Source organism: Zootoca vivipara, chromosome 14 (assembly GCF_963506605.1).
Source record: "Zootoca vivipara chromosome 14, rZooViv1.1, whole genome shotgun sequence".
Classification (NCBI taxonomy): domain Eukaryota; kingdom Metazoa; phylum Chordata; class Lepidosauria; order Squamata; family Lacertidae; genus Zootoca; species Zootoca vivipara.
In genome coordinates this window covers 30,137,546-30,155,171 of record NC_083289.1, presented here as the reverse complement: position 1 = coordinate 30,155,171, position 17,626 = coordinate 30,137,546, and the positions used below count along the sequence as shown (strand labels likewise).

Here is a 17,626-nt window from a genome sequence, read left to right as displayed (position 1 = left end):
AAGTACTTTGACAATTAGAAAGCATCATGAAAATGCAGAAATATTGCAAACACAGTGGAAATTGCTTTGGATACTGGGGGAAGAGAAGACGTCAAAGTGGGAAGTTATATTTGGGAACTAGGCTGCTTGCTGAGACTCTTGTTTGCTGTTTTTCTTGAAGGGTCAAATGACTCCAATGTAGAGGTTGTTCCTTCGCTAGCAGCTCAGTCTGTGGAGTCCCCTCCTGTGATTCATTTAGTGACGGATGCAAAAGGGAATGTCCTCCATGAAGTCCACGTCCAGGTGCAGGAGCTCCCAATCACAGAGGAGAAATTGTTGGGCCAAGAGGTTAGTGCTACCCATGATGAGGGAAAGGTTGGCATTTGGCTTAGACTAGAGACACACACTGATTTCCAGCTGTGGGTTTGGCATGATGAGACAACATGCCTGACCAGTCTCAAGGGGCTAGGTGGAAAGAAAATTCTAAAGAAGTCTTGCTTTGAAATCTTTACCTGGAGAATTTCAAGCCCAACACAAGGCATCAAAACTCAAGGCTCATCTGCAAGAAAGCAAGCAGTTCTAAATAATGTCTCCCTCTTTAGAAATTTGAGAACCTTTGGTGTGCTCTGCACAGGCGTCTGAGATCAATTTGCTAACAGAGTTTGGTTTTTCTGTTTAAGAGAGTGGGTCTCAAATTATAAGATCGGCCACTACTGAGTGTGTATAACTGTAAAATTGCAGAGGGTAAAAAGATTTTGTAGCAAGCAGGTCCAATGGTAGGGGTTTAATGTCGCTTCCTCAAAAATGGCTATTCTAACTAAATTGCAGAGAGGCAAGGAATATATAGGAGTTTCTGTTTGCAGCAGAATTGGATTTAGGCTGAAATCTGGTATATTCTAGTCCTCTAACACCAACACTGGGTTAAATCCCAATCTAAACCTTGCATATGGTATTCTCTGGGAATGTTTTGCATTTTCTGATGGGTTGTGGGGCCCGGGAGAAGAGATGCCAGTGGTTTCCTGAGTTCAAAATGTTGAGGAATGCTGGCTTAAGAGAGAGCTTTTAGCAACTTCTGGGGCTAAAACAGCTGGTCTCTACTTTGCAGTTAACTGCCCTGCATCTGTCCCTGGTTTTCTTTAGCCTTCAAATCCTGAGGACCTGCCCCCTGAGGGAGATGACAATGAGAACTTGCTGAGGGAAGCCATGAGGAATTCTGGGATTGTGATAGAACAGGTGTCTATGGAGGAGGCGACCAAATCAGATGAAGCCAATGAGGTGACTGGTGCAGAGGAGTCAAAGAACGAAGAGGTGGAGATGCCCGAGAAGCTGTGTGAGGAGGAGTACGTGAAGATCGAGCATGCAGAAACTGTAAGTTTGTCAGGGGAGCTGCTTCCCCTGTATTTCAGTTAAGTCGCCTCTCATGAATTCAGGTTTGGCTGATGCATGACAACAGGTCTTGGTGGTGTGCAGCTGTATACGGGTTAACACCTGATCTGGGGCCCCCTTTGCTGCCTTCAGTGCTGCTTTAACAATGGCATATGCTGCCTTTCAAATTGGATACCTTGATTCAAACTTTTGCAATGTCAAGTACTTATGCCACCCCCCTCTGTCTCATAGCCAGATGCAGATCCGACTGATGAGGGCCAGGTGTGCCCCTACTGCAGTGAAATCTTCCAGGATCACAGCTCCCTTGACCTGCACATCAGCAGACATTTCGGTAAAGGGACATCTTGTTGTGTCTTGTCAAGGTATCCATGGACAAATTGCTTCCTTGGACAATCACAGTTTTATCAGGCTGCAGCTGGGTGGCTTTCCGTGGCATGCAAATGATTTATTTTCTCTGTTAGATTGCTGCACATTGCTGCAAGATACCATAAAAGTGTAAAAATAGTTTAAAGGCCTCAGAATTATCCTTACTAATTTGGAATTGTTGAGAAATCATTCCCTAGTAGCAAAAATGGTAGATGTTTCGGGCTTGCTAATTTATTTAGCTGAGTGTTGCAGATACTGGCTTTAAGTTTAGCTTAAGGCTGAGCAAAGGTCAACCCTGGGATCTCTGGCTAAATCAGCCTCATGCCTGAGGCACCTGTCTTTGTTACGAACAGAAAATTTATGGGCAGTTCCTCTGCGGCTATGAAGGCAGTTTCTTCTTTGATATCCTACCACCTTGCATTTTCACATGTCATAAATACTGGACATTCCACTTGCTCCAATCCTTTTTTTTTTGTGAAACTTTCCACCTCTTGCCCAGACTACAAACCTTTCCCATGTGAAGAGTGTGGCAAAGGATTCACCAAAGGCTACTTGCTGAAAAAACACCAGGAAGTGCATGTGAACGAGCGGCGGTACCGTTGTGGGGATTGCGGCAAGCTGTACAAAACAATTGCGCATGTGAAGGGACACAGGAGGGTTCACTCTGATGAGCGGCCATATCCTTGCCCCAAATGTGGCAAGAGATACAAGACGAAGGTAGGAGCCCCACATCTTTTGGGACTTGTTCTTTGATGGGAACCTGGTTAAGCCCTGGGGTGCATTCCCTTTTAGGTGACTTTTGGAGGGCCATGTGCCAGTAGGGAAAAGTGGGCAGAGCAATTTTACCTTAGCATTAGCGCTCAAAGTGACTGGGAGACTTGAGAGGAGCATTGCTTCCTATTTTGCCTGAAGGGCACTTCTCAAGAATTTTCTGAGTTTCTCGAAAATGCTCAAATGAAAATTTCTGAGCACTGCTGAAGGATTCTGCTGGGCTTTGTGCCAAAAGTTGGGTGGTTTATTTTTCTTTGGCAGCAAGTCTGCCTCCAGTGCGTTGGAGTCACCTGTCCTTTATTTTTAAAAACTGCTCTTGGCAGACAAGAAGCTTTGTGAAGTGTTCAAAGTGAAGCAGATGATTTTAATTTTTTTTACTCTTAAGACTGGTGTGCAATGGATGCTTCTGTCTGCTCAGGAGGTCCAGTGTAGGAAGTTTGCTGCGTTTGTCTATGTTCACTCATGACTTCCATGCTCTCCTCTCCTGCAGAATGCCCAGCAGGTGCATTATCGGACACACCTCGATGACAAACCATACATCTGCCAGTTCTGCAGTCAGGGATTTCGGGAAAAGGGTTCCCTGGTGCGCCACATCCGCCACCACACAGGAGAGAAGCCCTTCAAGTGTTACAAATGTGGCCGTGGTTTTGCAGAGCATGGCACCCTCAACAGGCACCTGAGGACCAAAGGTAAGGGAGCTGTCTCTTTTCATGTAAAATGCAAGCTGGAGCCAAGGGCAACATGTGCTAGCTTCTAGAATAGGAGCAGCTTTGTGGCAACCGCATCCCCCATTTCTGTAGAGTGCTATAACATTTAGAGGCCAAGGGGTTGGAAGGTGGGTGCAGAATCTTCCTGGTGAAAATTCTAGAAGTCAGAATATTGGTTGATCTTTTGATCTATGGTGGTGGGGAGAACTGGATTTCTTGTAGTGGCTGAGTATTTGTTTAAAAGCATGTATAAATGGCTTAATATTTTAAAATATTATATAATAGTTCGTTGCTCCCTGAACAAATAATCCAGAATAAGGAAACATGCTATATTTGCAAACAGTGGGGGCAAGAATTTGGCATTCCTTGGCACAGAGGGTTTCTTTTCTTTTTTAGACAGAGGATATTTTGATAAGAGACTTGAGCATGTCAGGATTGAACATGGATCCAGAAATTATTTTAATTTGACAAGTTACCGTATCCTTCAACTAGGTGGCTGTCTGCTTGCCTTGAAAGAAGCTGAAGAAGAAGCTCTGTCGGAGGAAGTTCAGTCTGCTGACAATTTGGCTGCAACGGTCATTTCTGAAGATCCTCCTACAGTCCTTGTGGAGTTCTCTTCGGTGGTGGCAGATACGCAAGAGTACATCATTGAGGTAACTGAGCAGCACTGAGGGAGAATCTTCAGGGTTGGCGGGTGGTTTTCAGTTGTGGTTTGTCCAGGGGCATCGAGAGCCAGACTATAAATCTGTCAAGCGCTTGTGAATAGAATAGGCTTCACCAACCCGGTTCCTTCTATTTTTGAACCATTTTCATAAGCACCAGCATCCTGTGGCTCTGCTGGCTGAGCCTGAGAGGCATAGCAGAAGGTATGTGGTGGATTGTGCCTGGAACAAAGAGCATTCCTGAGGACATTACCTGCATGTGATTACACTGCAAAGTTAAGTTCCTGATTTAGGAAAAATCTGTGTTCTCTCTCTTTTAGACAGCTACCGAAGAGATGGAAACCACGGAAGCTGCTGAAATCATAGAAGGGACAAGGCATGAGGTACCGTATTTTTCGGACCATAACACGTACCGGACCATAACACGCACATAGGTTTTTTTTGAGGAGGGAAACAAGAAAAAAAATTTCCCTGGTTTTCCTCCTCTAAAAGGCTGGGAGGGGGAGCGATGAAGGGGGAGCGAAGGAGGCAGCGGGGGATGGCGGGTAAGGACGAGCAGCATGCCTCCACTGCCCCCCCCCCGCTTCTCACTGAACGTGGCGGAGGCGGGGGGAGGCTGATACGGTATGTGAGGTGGGGCTTACCTGCCCCCCCAATATTTCATTCAAGTAGGAAGAAGGAGGAAGGGAAGGAAGGGGTGAGAGAGAGAAAGAGAGACAAGGAAGGAAGGGGTGAAAAGGGAAGGAGGGGAGAGGGGGGGAGAAAGGAAGGATGGAAGCTGGGAGGAGGGGCAGAAGGGGCTCCCTTCCGTCTCTCCTCTCACCTCGCTTGCTGTCACGGAAGCAGCCAGAGAGCCGGTTTCCCGCTGTGCCGGGCTCTGGCTATTGCGGGGCTCTGGTTCTGGCTCTTTGCAGGGCTCTGGCTCTGACATTCGCTCCATAACACGCAGCGACTTTTCCCCTTCCATTTTAGGAGGGGGAAAGTGCGTGTTATGGTCCGAAAAAATACGGTGGGTTGCTCTCCCTGAAGAGGCTCCTTACAATCCTTGCTACTAAAATCTTTAAAGCTTGAAGTGATTAATTCATTGATAAAATTAACAAGAGACATCTTTGTAGTAAATACACACACACAAAAGACTCTGTAGCCTGTATAATACCTTCTTGGGTGGGAGAGTGGATCTAGGAAGCTGCTTTCTATCAGGTCTGCCCTCCAGGATCTAGGGCAGAAAAAAAGGTCTTTGCCACCCACCAGGGATTGAATTTTCTGTATGCAACACAGGTGCTCTGTGTCCACTTCTCCAAGTTCCACATCCCCTTTCAGAGAGGAGAGCTTCCCCAGTTCCTGGCACTGAGAAAGAAAAGCAAGTGCTTTGGTCTTAAAGTGACTCTGATCTTAAAGCAAGAGCCATTGCCAAACTCTGTATTTTCTCTTCTCTTCCCCATCTTTGGACTCTTCATACCCCATCTGTTAGTTTGTTGGAGGAGGGAAGAACTTGCTAGTTTGGAGCTGGACTGCATGTCAGATTTGTGTCCACTTATATATTCCTTTGCACTTTATAGAATAGGTGAAAGGAACTAACATCTGTTAATTGTCAAGCAGCTGACAATGAAGCTCCGTTAGGGCTTTTTGGCTCCATGGTTTTTGTTTCTTTCTCTCTGGACACATTTTTAAGAGAGTGGCTGTGCTGGCTGGGAGTTGTATTCTGAAACATTTGGAGGGCACCACATTGGGGAAGGCTGATGTTCATGAAAATGTACGCCAGGCGTACATCCTCTCTCTGACTCAAACTACACATGCAGTGACTCTGGTACAGTGGGTGCAAATCTGGCTTTGAATCATTGGTGTATTTCCTTCCTTCCATGCAGGTTGACAGTCACATCATGAAAGTAGTTCAGCAGATTGTAAACCAAGCGAATTCTGGCCATCAGATTATTGTCCAGAATGTCACTGTGGCAGAAAGTTCTGCCTTGACACCCGATGGCACAGACACAGACACAATTGCCATAGCAACTCCCGAGAGTCTCACGGAGCAGGTTGCCATGACGCTAGCTTCAGCCATTGGTGAAGGAGCTGTGTTGGCCACAGAGGGGAGCAGCGAGGTTGAAGAGGCAACAGTGACAATGGTGGCATCTGAAGACATTGAAATAATGGAGCACTCGGGGGAGTTTGTGATTGCCACCCAGGAGGAGGAAGTGGAGGTTCAGACTGTTATAGTCTAGACCAGGGGAGAGAGAGCCATATCTGCATTTAATCTCTGGGGGCTGCCCCGTGGGTGGTCTTCAGCACTGTGGAAAATGTCACATGGGGTCGGGGCACTCTGGTGGTTTAAAAGGGCTCGATGACTAGTGTCCTCATAGCACTTGTGCTCAGCTGCTGCTTGTTGAAATCAGGCAGTGATGGAGCAAAGCACTTTAATCTTAGCTTAGCGGGGGGAGAAGAAAGGGTGGGGGGATTTGCAGGGAAATTAAACTATGCCATGCAACCAGAGGCCTCTTTTCTGGGGCACCTACTTGCCTTTCATATGTAAGTCCATATAAGGCATGGAATGTAAGCTACTGATAATGGATGCAAACTTTAAAGAAAAGTTTGAAAATGCTTTACTATACAGGAACACAGGTTATCTTAATATCCTGCAACTGCTACATAAAGACCACAATGTACATTTTGTAACCATGTAACATTTAATTGCTTATTGTACAGTTTGTAAATGTTTTTAAAATACATAATTTTCTACAAAATTCTGATGTAATAAAAAGAGAGCTATTATTAGATGAAAGCTGGTTATTTGTTTTTTGTTTTGGTAAAAAGTAGCTGTCACTTCTCTTATCCTACAGATTAAATGAATGTTAGTAGTGCAAAAGCAGTCAGTAGCCTTGGATTATTCCAGTTAACAAGTTTCTACGGTAGTTCTTATGACTGGAAACTAGGGTAATGCCTAAAGTCTCAAGAAGCAAGCAGGGGCTTGGGGCTCCTAAGCAGAATCATAGAATTGGAAGGGACCATGAGGATCATCTTACCGTGTTTCTCTGAAAATAAGACACCTTATATTTTTCCTCAAAAACACAGTGGCTTATTTTCAGGGGATGTCTTTCTCCCTCTGTGTGTGTGTGTGTGTGTGTGTATACACACACACACACATATAGTATAGAGTCCCCTGGAACCTGGTGAACAGCCTAGCAAGTCCCCTGTTCAAAGTGGTGAAAGCCATGGGAGGGGGAGATACCCACTTCACTACCGGTACTGACAATATGTGAAGAAACCAGCTGCTGGCTTGGGCCTACGCATGACGCGGCGCTGCTTCAGGGCTTGGTGTGGCGCTGCTGCTGCTGCTGGGTCCCGCTGGCTCAGGGCTACGTGCGGCGCTGCTTTGGGGCATGGCGCGGCACAGTGCTACTTAGGGGCTACATGCGGCGCTACTGGCTTGGGGCTAGGCATGGCGCAGTGCTGCTTCGGGGCTCGGCACAGCGTTGCTGCAGGCTCCCGCTGGCTCGGGGCGGGGGACTGCTTTGGGGCGCGACGCAACGCTACTTAGGGGTGCGGCGCTGCTTCGGGGTGCGGCATAGCGCTGCTGCCGGGTCATGCGCGGGGCTATGTGCGGCGCTGCTGCTGCTGGGTCCCACTGGCTCGGGGCTACGTGCAGTGCTGCTTCGGGGCTTGGTGTGGCGCTGATGCTGCTGGGTCCCACTGGCTCGAGGCTACGCGTGGCACTGCTGCTGGCTTGTGGCGGCACTGCTTCGGGGCTCGGCGCAGGCGCTGCTTCAGGGCTCGGCGCTGCTGGCTCGGGGCTACATGCGGCGCTGCTTTGGGGCTCGGCGTGGCGCTGCTGCTGGGTCCCACTGGCGCAGCGCAGTGCTCCTCGTGCTGCTGGGTCCCACTAGCTCAGGGCTCTGCACGGTGCTGCTGCTGCTGTTGTGTCCTGTTGGCTCGGGGCTCCATACGGTGCGGTGCTGCTGGGTGCTTTGTCGGCGCTGCAGCAGCAGCCGGTTCCGGGCGATGACCTGGCAGGCCTCCTCTTCCTGCCGTGGCCGGTGTTGCTGCTGCGCCTATCACTACCGGGTATGTCTTATTTTCGGGGTATGACTTATATTCCTTGAATGCTTTAAAAAACTGATACGTCTTATTTTATGGCTACGTCTTATTTTCGGAGAAACACGGTAGTCCAACCATCTGCAGTGCAGTATTCTAGAGGTTTGTTCCTTGTCCCTACCACAAATGGCAGCTTCAGCTCCCATTTCAGGCAGACACTAGCAGTAAACAGGTATGTTTACTTCAGTTGCACTGGTAAGTTGGGGCTTGCTTGCAAGGGTGACTCAACAGTTGGGGGCAGGAGTCACTAACCTTTTGGGGCCAGGAGGCACATTTGGAGATGGCTGCCACTTCCAAGAGCACTTCCAAGACCACTATATCCAGTTCTGCCAGCCACTGAAGGATAGGCAAAGACAGTGCAAACAGAAAATGCTCAGAAAGAGCAAATACCCTCTCTGAGCATTGTAATGGGAACTAAGACCTTTCACTGGCCCCTTAAGAGCCTGTGGCCATAAGAGGTAGGTAGTATCAGGCACACTGGATGCCCATGGGCATCACATTGACTACCCTTGCACTAGATTTATTTTGCCTAGGACTTTTGTGCTGAGATTAAAAACTTAAGATTTGTACAGTCCACTACTGTCAATGGCAAGTCACCTTTGCTTTTTTTCAGGGCTCATAATTGGCTTAAGAATTTCTGTGATGTTGCCCTGGATGCCTCTAGAATAAATATTTTTGTAACCCATCTGCCTGGTGTCATCCTCTGAAGATGAACATTTATACCTTGCTGACTTGAACCACTCGTTGCTTGTCTGGTTGGTCAGGATCAGATACAGAGTAAAACAAAAATAGGAGCCCAGTACAATTGAAAGGACAACGACAAAGCCCAGCATGAACACGATCCTTGGGAAGGTCAGAAAGAGGTGCTGCAAAGAGAAAAATACCCAGCTGGAGTCAAAATGCACAAAGAATATCCCAACCCGCCTGTCCTGGTGGTTCATGTACCTACTTCTTCCTTCAATGGTGGACAGCTTGTCTATACTGCACTCTGATCAATGTGATCAGAAGGTTTGCATCTTAACTTGAATAATTTGAAATTTAGCTTTTATATTGATAGTAATTTGAATTTTAGCTTTTTTTTTTACTAAGAAATCCCAGATTAACCATAGTTCCTCTGATCACCATACAGTATGCACTTGCCTTTTGCTTTTAGTACCAGTAGCCCTTATATCAAAGAAAGACAAAGCCACATCTAAGTAGCTTTGTAAAACAACTATTCTCAAAAAGGTGCATACTATTAGTTTCTTGGGTGGTATCCATCTGAACAGTTTCACTATTGCTAGCATTTTTGACTGCACAATGGAATCCCACCCCCCCATGCATCCCCTATATTTGTTCTGGGGGTCACCCCAAGCCTCAAGCTTTAGAGGGTAGGTGGGAAAAAGGAAGTTCCACTGTGCATCCAAAGTGCTTGCGACTAGTGGAACTGTTTAGCTGGATCCCACTCCATGATAATAAAAGCAGGTTAATTTAATGTCAATGTCAGAAGGGCACATTTAGTCTCCAAATTAATGATTCTTTTGATTAAATTTCATTCAAGCTTTGAAATCTGTTCTGCAGATCGGAAGAAGTGAGACCCTTTCAGCAAAAGCTTGCACAACAGTAAATTTGTTCCCTTCAAGGGAGTCCCCGGCTACATACAGATGAAGGCATCAGAAATTAAGGGTTGTATCCAACTAAACCCTGCTCAGAGCAGGCCCACTGAAATTACTGTTCCATTAATTGCAACAGGGCTACTCTGAGCAGGATTTAGTTGGGTACAGCCCACATCATTTTGTCAACTTTTACCTGAATAAGGAAGAAGGCATCAATCGGGCGCTCCAGGCCTTGGTCATCTGTGTAATAGCCCTGCATCATATTTGACAGAAGGACCACCTGGATGAGGAAAGTGGCTGTTAAGACTGCGATGGAAACAGCCATGGAGGTCAAGGTAAGGAGATAGAGCAGGAAGTATCTGATGTTGAAGGCACCAATGCAATTGTTGACCCAAACACAATGGTGATCAAAACGATGCACGCAGCTGTTGCACACACCTGATCAAAGCCAGAAGAAAGGTCATGATGTTCTGGTTATCAAGAAACCAACCAATAACCCTCCTGAGTTTAAAACATACCAGTTAAAACAAACAAACAAATGAAAAACCAGGCATGGGTCTCTTGTAACAGCCCCATTGTTCAAAGGGGAAGGTGGGCGAATGGGTGGAGGGAAAGAAAGCAGCAAACCAAATAAAAGATTTTTGACCCAATTAGACCACATGTGGCAGGTCTCCTGGTGCAAAATCTCTTCTGAAGAGGCCTCCAGCAATGCACAGGGTGAGAGCAGAGCTAAAGGCAGATGGTGAGGGGGTGTTTGACATTTTAAAAAGGCAGGGCCATCAGGCAGGCTGAGGCAGTCACCTCAGGTGGCAGAATCCAAGGGGCACATCTGTGGCTGTGGCAGCTTCTGGGTTGCAGGGGGCCCGCAGAGGCCTCTGTTAAGCAAGACAGCTGGGGTCTGGGGAAGGTCGTGTGAGGCCTCTGCATGATTTCGTGAGGTTCTCACTGGAACCAGAGCCCTCAACTGCGTGACCTCTGTAAGCGGGGCTTCAGCAGGCATGGTAAGTGGGGGGCGGGCAGCAGAAATGCAGGGTGCCACCTTCTTGTTTTGCCTCAGGTGGCAAAATGGGATGGGTCACCCTAGAAAAAGGACACAGTGGATACAAGGAATTTAGGGCCAGAGCAGAAACAGATGCCAGGATGAGCAAACCCTTTTAATACTAGAAGGTCCCAGGAAACAAATTTAACAAATAAATAAATTACTAAAACAGCATTAACATCCTGCTTTTCAACACAAATGTTCTCAAGAGTGGTTTACAACACAAATTGAACAGAATAAAAACAACCAAAAGTTCTGTCAAGACTCATCAACATAGATGGTCAGATTATTACATGACAATGAAAGACCCAATAGACACCCATCTGCTCTGGAAAGCAAAATAAGAGGAGGTGGAGTGACAGGAGTGGTGTTTAACAATTCTATGTCATGTGACCAGCCCATCCTTGGGACTGGCCTTATCCCATGCTTGAACTTGGGACCACCCACACACCATCCAGAGAAGACCAGGGGAAAGGGTTTCCATCCTGTGCCAAAAGGACATTAACTGGTGTCAGGTGAGCCTCTCTTGGGAAAGAGTTCAAGAAGAAGAGTTTGGATTTGATATCCCATCTTATCACTACCCTAAGGAATCTCAAACAATTTCCTTTCCCTTCCTCCCCCACAACAAACACTCTGTGATGTGACTGAGGCTGAGAGACTTCAAAGTGTGACTAGCCCAAGGTCACCCAGCAGCTGCATGTGGAGGAGCGGGGAATCGAACCCGGTTCACCAGGTTACGAGTCCATTGCTCCTAACGACTACAGGTGAAACTTGAAAAATTAGAATATCGTCAAAAAGTGCATTTATTTCAGTAATGCAACTTAAAAGGTAAAACCAATACATGAGATAGATGCATGACATGCAAAGCAAGATATGGCAAGCCTTTATTTGTTGTAATTCTAATTATTTGTCGTTAGGTGGGTCAATTATAAATGGAATGTAATTAATGAAATGTACCATAATAGCGATGTTTATTTTTGTTTACTTTTGTATTATTGTAACTATTTGTTTTATTACTGTGGAATTTCCAAAAGAAAGCATTTGTAAAAATTAAAAGAAAAATAAAAAATAGTAAGTTGCATTACTGAAATAAATGCACTTTTTGATGAAATTCTAATTTTCTGAGGTATACCACAAGAGCTGAAGGACCTCCACAAAGAAGGCCCTGTCTCCAGCTGCTACCTGCCTCACTGCCCATGATGGTGGGATCCATAAATGGACGGCCTCCAAGGCAGATCTTGACACACAAACACCGTCATGTGGGAATAATTATAATATAAACTCACCACAGTGCTTGGATCGGGCAGGTTTCCTCACTTTGCAAGTGGAGCACTCAACCCCTTTCTCAAACATCACACCGTCGTAGGCATATGCATGGAGAAACAGCACCTGGTTGGATTTAGTTATGGTACCTGGACCGGGAAAGGGAGAAGCAAATGGTTTCTTGTTGCTAAGATTCTTTCCTGACATCCGATTTCAAAATCCAGCAGATATAATAATTTGCCCTGCTACATCGGTCCAAAGGGGGTCCATCTAAGTCAGCATCCTGTTCTTAATCGTGCCCCAATGGGAAGCCCAAAAGTAGGACCTGAGTGCAAAAGCAGAAACTTTCCCCAGTTGTGCTCTCTGGCAACTGGCATTCAAAGGTATAACAAACTCTGACACCAGAGGCAGTATGCAGCCATCCCATCATGACTAGTAGCCACTTATATCCTTTGTATTCTCCACAAATTTGTCTAATTCCTGTTTGCTCCTGTGGGAGCAAATAATGTAGTTTAACTGCTTGGTGAAGGTATAATAGTGCTTGCATGTGTTGATGAGACTCTCCAAAACCCAGGAGACAGGTTGCGACTGCTACAATTCTCTCACTTCAGAAAGAAGACAATTGACTGGGCCAAAAAGCTCAGCACATACCAAAAGGACAATGTCCAAAGGGTGACTGACTATGAAGCAAAACTGAGAGGAGAAAATAACTGGAAAAGAATGTACACAAGATAAGTGAACTGAACTAAAAGAGTGGTACTGTGAAGGAACCTCCCTGCGGGGGGGGGGGGGATTACCTAGTCTGCATGTTCCTGAGAGGCGCCTGCTTTGGCCATCCAAAGATAACTCAGTGGGAAGGAGGTAGCCATGCATCCTTGGTGTATGTGTGTATAGAGCGGCCTTTGCCAACCTGGTGCCTTGTATGGACTACAATTCCCATCAACTAGCTGTGCTGCCTACCGGTAGGTGTCCAAAGCATCTGGAGGGCACCAGTTGGCAAAAGCTGGCATAAATGGTATGGGTAGGGCACCAGCCAAACTCTAGTCTAGCTGCAGAAATCTAAACAACTGAAACTCTTTGTAAGGTCACAGAACAACTGAAGAAGACTCATTTCTTTGTATTCCCACATTTTATAATGGGAGTCTTATATTAAACTGGAGGCAGGCATAGGTTCATCACCTCATCTGCTGAAATCAAGGCCATTTATTGGGTACTTCCCTGCTGCCCAAGAGTTACAATTGCAGGGAAAGCAGTCTTACCTGGGTTAGTCTTGGAGCACAGAATGAAGAAACCTATGTTCACAGCCAAAAGTAGGTAAGGGAGGAGGAGGAAGTGACTGCTGAACTCCAGCTCCTGACAATAGCCAAATACTTCCCAGGAATACTCCCCATAAACCAAAGCTTCCAAGAGCAAGTGCAGGACCACAAAAGTACAGTTTCTGCAGCAAAAAGAAAAGAGATGCATAAGGGTAAGCTAGACTCCCACTTGGATATATCAGGTTTGTGATATTTTGCACTGGATATTGCAGCCTTCGGTGTTTTAGAGGTGAAGAGTAACTGTCCTCAGAGAAATCTAAAAGCCAAATTAACCTATTGGAGTCCTAACTGGTCCTGTTTTGAAAACAATTGTAATTAAAGAGATAAAGCTGCCATTCTAAACAGACTAGATCTTTAGCACCTCAGCCCTTGCTTTTTCCTGCAAGACTAATTGAAATCGTTAACAGTCATCAACAGGCTTACCACTCCTATCAGCCAATCACCCATTCCCACCACCCTTCTGAGTAATACCCCTCCCCACCCTCTGACTATACATAAGGGTCTGGTGACTTCTGTTTCAGTGTATCTGAAGAAGTGTGCAGTCACACAAAAGCTCATACCTATGAAAACTTAGATGGTCTCTAAGATGCTACTGAAAGGATTTTTTTATTTTGTTTTGTCTGCATCAGACCAACACGGCTACCTACCTGTAACTAAATAATTTGCTCACTCTTATTTGTTTCTGTCTCCCATTCTCTTGATATTTCCTTCTTGTGTGTTACTTTCTGTATGTAACCCAAAACATAATGCCTTCATCAATAATTTGCAGGGTTCCCAAACTAAGGCCCGGGGGCCGGATGCGGCCCAATCGCCTTCTAAATCCGGCCCGTGGATGGTCCGGGAATCAGCATGTTTTTACATGAGTAGAATGTGTCCTTTTATTTAAAATGCATCTCTGGGTTATTTGTGGGGCATAGGAATTCGTTCATATTTTTTTTCAAAATACAGTCTGGCCCCCCACAAGGGCTGAGGGACAGTGGACCGGCCCCCTGCTGAAAAAGTTTGCTGACCCCTGAATAATTTGCATTACCTACCATGTTTTCTTTTTAATTCAAATATATTTTTGCCAGGATGCCACTCCATTTCCTTGATTAGTGGAAGTGGGCACCATTATGCTGCCAGATTGGCAACAAAACAGTCATCCAGATAAAATAGGGAAGTTTCTCCGTCTCCAAAGGTTATCCAAGATATACAGAAAAACCCATGGCTTAAAGCAGACTTGTCTATCCTGGCGCCCTTCAGATGGTTCTAACTACAACTCCCAGCAGCCCCAACCAGCATGGCAATCAGTGCACAACAGAGAACCAGGAATGCAGAAGACCTGCCGCACTCTTGGAAGGCACAGGGAAGCCATCTTCGGAAGCCTTTCTGCAAAGCTATGGCAATTCAAAGAGTTTTACACTATGACTTTAGGGGTGTAATACTTTATGTCTTAATGTGGAAGTGAGCCTCCTTAGAAAAGGAAACTCCTTACCCTTGCCTTTGATATCTGAGATGTATGTTTTTGTGACTTACCCTATTCTCATGTCTGTGGCTTGTTTTAAATTGTTTTAACATTGCACCCTGGAATCTTATGGTAATAAATTGATATAATAATTTAAGTGACATAAATAAAATGAAAATATTAGTGCTAACATCCAGACCGGCAAAGAAAAGGCACAAAAGAAGGGGTAGAAGAAGCAGTACCGTTTATGGAAGAGGCCATGAAGCACCCAATGAGCAGCTCCTTGGACTTGGGATGGGACTATACACAACAGCACCTACATCACAGAAGACAAAAGTGGGGGAACTTTTTTTAAAAGGGGGAAAAAGCATCCCCAATCATTGACAGTCTTTTTACTCTTTTTACATTCTTGGGGTGACAGAGTAAGTTCCACATGGACAGAATCCAGCTGTACTTTCTTAACTGATTCTTGACACTGGAATAATTCAGAAACTGTTTATTTGGCATTAAGGTCTAGTTCTCAAACTGGTTTTGAGGGTGAACCACTTCAGATTGCCAGTGGGGTACAGAAGACTAAATCTTCCTCCCATAGGAAAGAAAACTCACCCACATATAAAATTAGCTCATAGCGGAAAAGATTGAGCTAGAATTAATCTCCCTAACATTTGGCTTTCTATGTGTAAAGGTTTTTGTAATTGTATGGAGAAGCATCCACTCCCATGAGCTCCTCACCTGCACTACTGAAATGGTACAACCCAGACTCAAGTCTACCCCTTCTGCTGTTTTTAGGAAATGGCATAGTTATTTCGTGTGTGTGTGTGTTAAATGTAAATTGTTAAACGTAAAAAATAAGCCAGTCTCTCAAATCATCACAGGTCAATTCTCTTTCACATACAAGTCACAATACTGTATCTTTGGCATAGGAAAAATGCTTTCGTTCTATCACAAGATTGAAGAGCCAATGATGGATGGGAACACCTGCCTTTACCTGCAATACGGAAGAACAGGATTGGCACACAGACTGAACACCACCATTTTGTGTAGATGCTCCTCAGGCAGCATGAAATAGAGATTGGTGGGATGGAAGCTGACCTGTCATCATGCTAGAAACAGTGCTGGCAAATTTTAAGTACCACTTTTATTTCTCTTTGAGCTCCAGGAATATAGGTTGGGGTTCAGTTCTAAAGTGAAGGAGAGTTGGCAAGTGGGCACAGCAGTGGGGTGACAAACTGATGTGATCAGCTTTAACATTCCTTACCTGAGTTACACAGGTGATAAGCCTTGAGGGGATGCTTTGCTTCCTTCCGGAATAGAAACAAACAAGGAGAATGGTCAGCAGAACCAGAAACACATAGAGGAGGAAGAGGCTCAAGAAGTCCATCCTGCCCTACAAAATCCAAAAAGCAGCTGATTAAAGAGGAGCCAATTCCAACAAGGAAAAAGTGCAGGGGAACCCCCACAAATATACCACCAAAGAAAGGCTGTATCTAACAGTCCAGGAACAAGCGTTGTGCCTGATCCCTGCACACTTGTCTCACCCATTATGTGCCAAGGTTTGGCGCTGATCTCTTGGTTTGCCAATTCATAGCTTACCATAAAATATGCCAGGACATTGGCCTCTAAGCTGAGTGTGTGAGCAGGCAGACCTATTTCTTGGATCAGAATATGAACATAAGGAAAGCCTGCTGGATCAAGTCAATGGCCCATCCTCTTTCTCAGCTGTGGACAAACAGATACTGTATCCCAATGGGAAACCCACAAGCAGGATTCAAGAACAAGAGCACTCTCCTGTCCTGTGGTTTCCAGCCACTGGTATTCAGAAGCATTACTGCCTCTAACTGTGGAAGCAGAGCATAGTCATTGTAACTAGTAGCCATCAGAAGCCTTGTCCTCCCTTAATTTGTCCGATTCCTTTTGCCTGTCCTGAATCTCCCAACCTCCAGCTTTCTTGGATGTCCCCACTGTGTTCCAGTCTTATGACTGAAAGAAGCAGGCAAACTCCCTGCTCACCTTCTCCACACCATCAGGCACTGTTTCATCCTGTTCCCCCTCCCAATGTTGTATGTCTTGTTTTAGCGCAGGGTATGGGGAATACCTGTGCCCAAGTGGCGCTATTACAGGCGCCACATAATACTTCTCCCCACTGGTAAGAACTCAATCTTTTAGAGCAGCAGCACCTACACTTTTGACTTTGGCTGATTAAAATTCTATAGCCATTGTAGAATATTATATTGTTTTGTGGTTTTTACTTAAACTATTTATCTGTGTTTATATCTTGTATTTTTATCTTGTGAACTGCCCTTTTGATGAAGGGCGGTAGCAAAATCTTTTTTAAAAAACCCTCTTTGAAACTCTCTGCCTATTCATATCAGACTGGCACCTTCACAGCACTCTTTTCAGCACCTGCTAAATACATTCTTGTTTAGACAAGCCTACTCAGATAGGGTAAAATATAAGTTTTCAAAAGTCTTAGATTATGGTTAGTAATTTCTGATGATTTTATAGGTTTTTCTGTAAACCGCTTAGAGGTTTGTTCGTTTTCACAATCAAGTTGTGTATAAATTTTACAAAATACTGTATATAAACAACGCCCGTTAGCCCACCCAGCATGGCCAATCCTCAGGGATTATGGGATTTGGGAGACTGCAGGCTCCTTGGGGCAGAGCCCGTCTTCCCATATGTTTGATCCCATTTAAACCCAAGTCCCGCAAGCGGCCATCCTGAAGGAGGGCTGTGGGGGGTTTCCTCTTTGCTTGGCGGAAGGGGCAGATCCGGCACCAGAACACAGCCCGCCCCGCTCCCGCTCAACCCCCCCCCCCCTTAGAGCTACAGGCAACGGCCTTAAAATGGGGAGGACTAGCAGAGCGACCCCCGCCCCATCCACTGAAGCAGAGTTGCCGGGGTTGGGGGAAGGCGCGTTGCCTGGCAACAGCGCCAGAAGCAGGCCGCTTTTCGCTCACGTGACTCCAAGTTAGGGCGCCGCCATGACGGAGCCGGAAGCAGGCGGAGAAC

General features: G+C 45.7%; 2 protein-coding genes across 5 annotated transcripts in view; one reads left to right on the top strand and one right to left on the bottom strand.

Moving 5' to 3' along the window:
* The window catches only part of E4F1 (E4F transcription factor 1), an 11,802-nt gene extending 5,052 nt beyond the window's left edge, over positions 1–6,750 (top strand). The window contains exons 7-14 of one of the 2 annotated variants that reach the window (XM_035131133.2): positions 161–327; positions 1,120–1,347; positions 1,601–1,727; positions 2,231–2,448; positions 2,993–3,191; positions 3,702–3,862; positions 4,192–4,254; positions 5,737–6,750. In XM_035131133.2, coding sequence (XP_034987024.1) covers positions 161–327; positions 1,120–1,347; positions 1,601–1,727; positions 2,231–2,448; positions 2,993–3,191; positions 3,702–3,862; positions 4,192–4,254; positions 5,737–6,090 — 1,517 coding nt within the window. In that variant the 3' untranslated portion in view covers positions 6,091–6,750. Of the gene's footprint in view, positions 1–160; positions 328–1,119; positions 1,348–1,596; positions 1,728–2,230; positions 2,449–2,992; positions 3,192–3,701; positions 3,863–4,191; positions 4,255–5,736 lie in introns of both variants that reach the window. The other variant, XM_035131134.2, reaches the window with a different exon arrangement.
* ZDHHC4 (zinc finger DHHC-type palmitoyltransferase 4) lies at positions 6,740–17,626 on the bottom strand. Of its 3 annotated transcripts, none has more exons than XM_035131147.2 (7): positions 17,575–17,626; positions 15,873–16,001; positions 14,857–14,930; positions 13,114–13,292; positions 11,878–12,003; positions 9,746–9,990; positions 6,740–8,823 (listed from the first exon to the last, which is right to left on the bottom strand). In XM_035131147.2, exons 2-7 carry the CDS (start codon positions 15,993–15,995, stop codon positions 8,551–8,553), a joined length of 1,020 nt encoding a protein of 339 aa, XP_034987038.1. In that variant the 5' UTR covers positions 15,996–16,001; positions 17,575–17,626; the 3' UTR covers positions 6,740–8,550. The 3 variants fall into 3 exon arrangements, with proteins under 3 accessions (XP_034987038.1, XP_034987037.1, XP_034987039.1); XM_035131146.2 differs by lacking the exon at positions 17,575–17,626 and adding an exon at positions 16,208–17,554; XM_035131148.2 differs by lacking the exon at positions 17,575–17,626 and adding an exon at positions 16,625–17,554.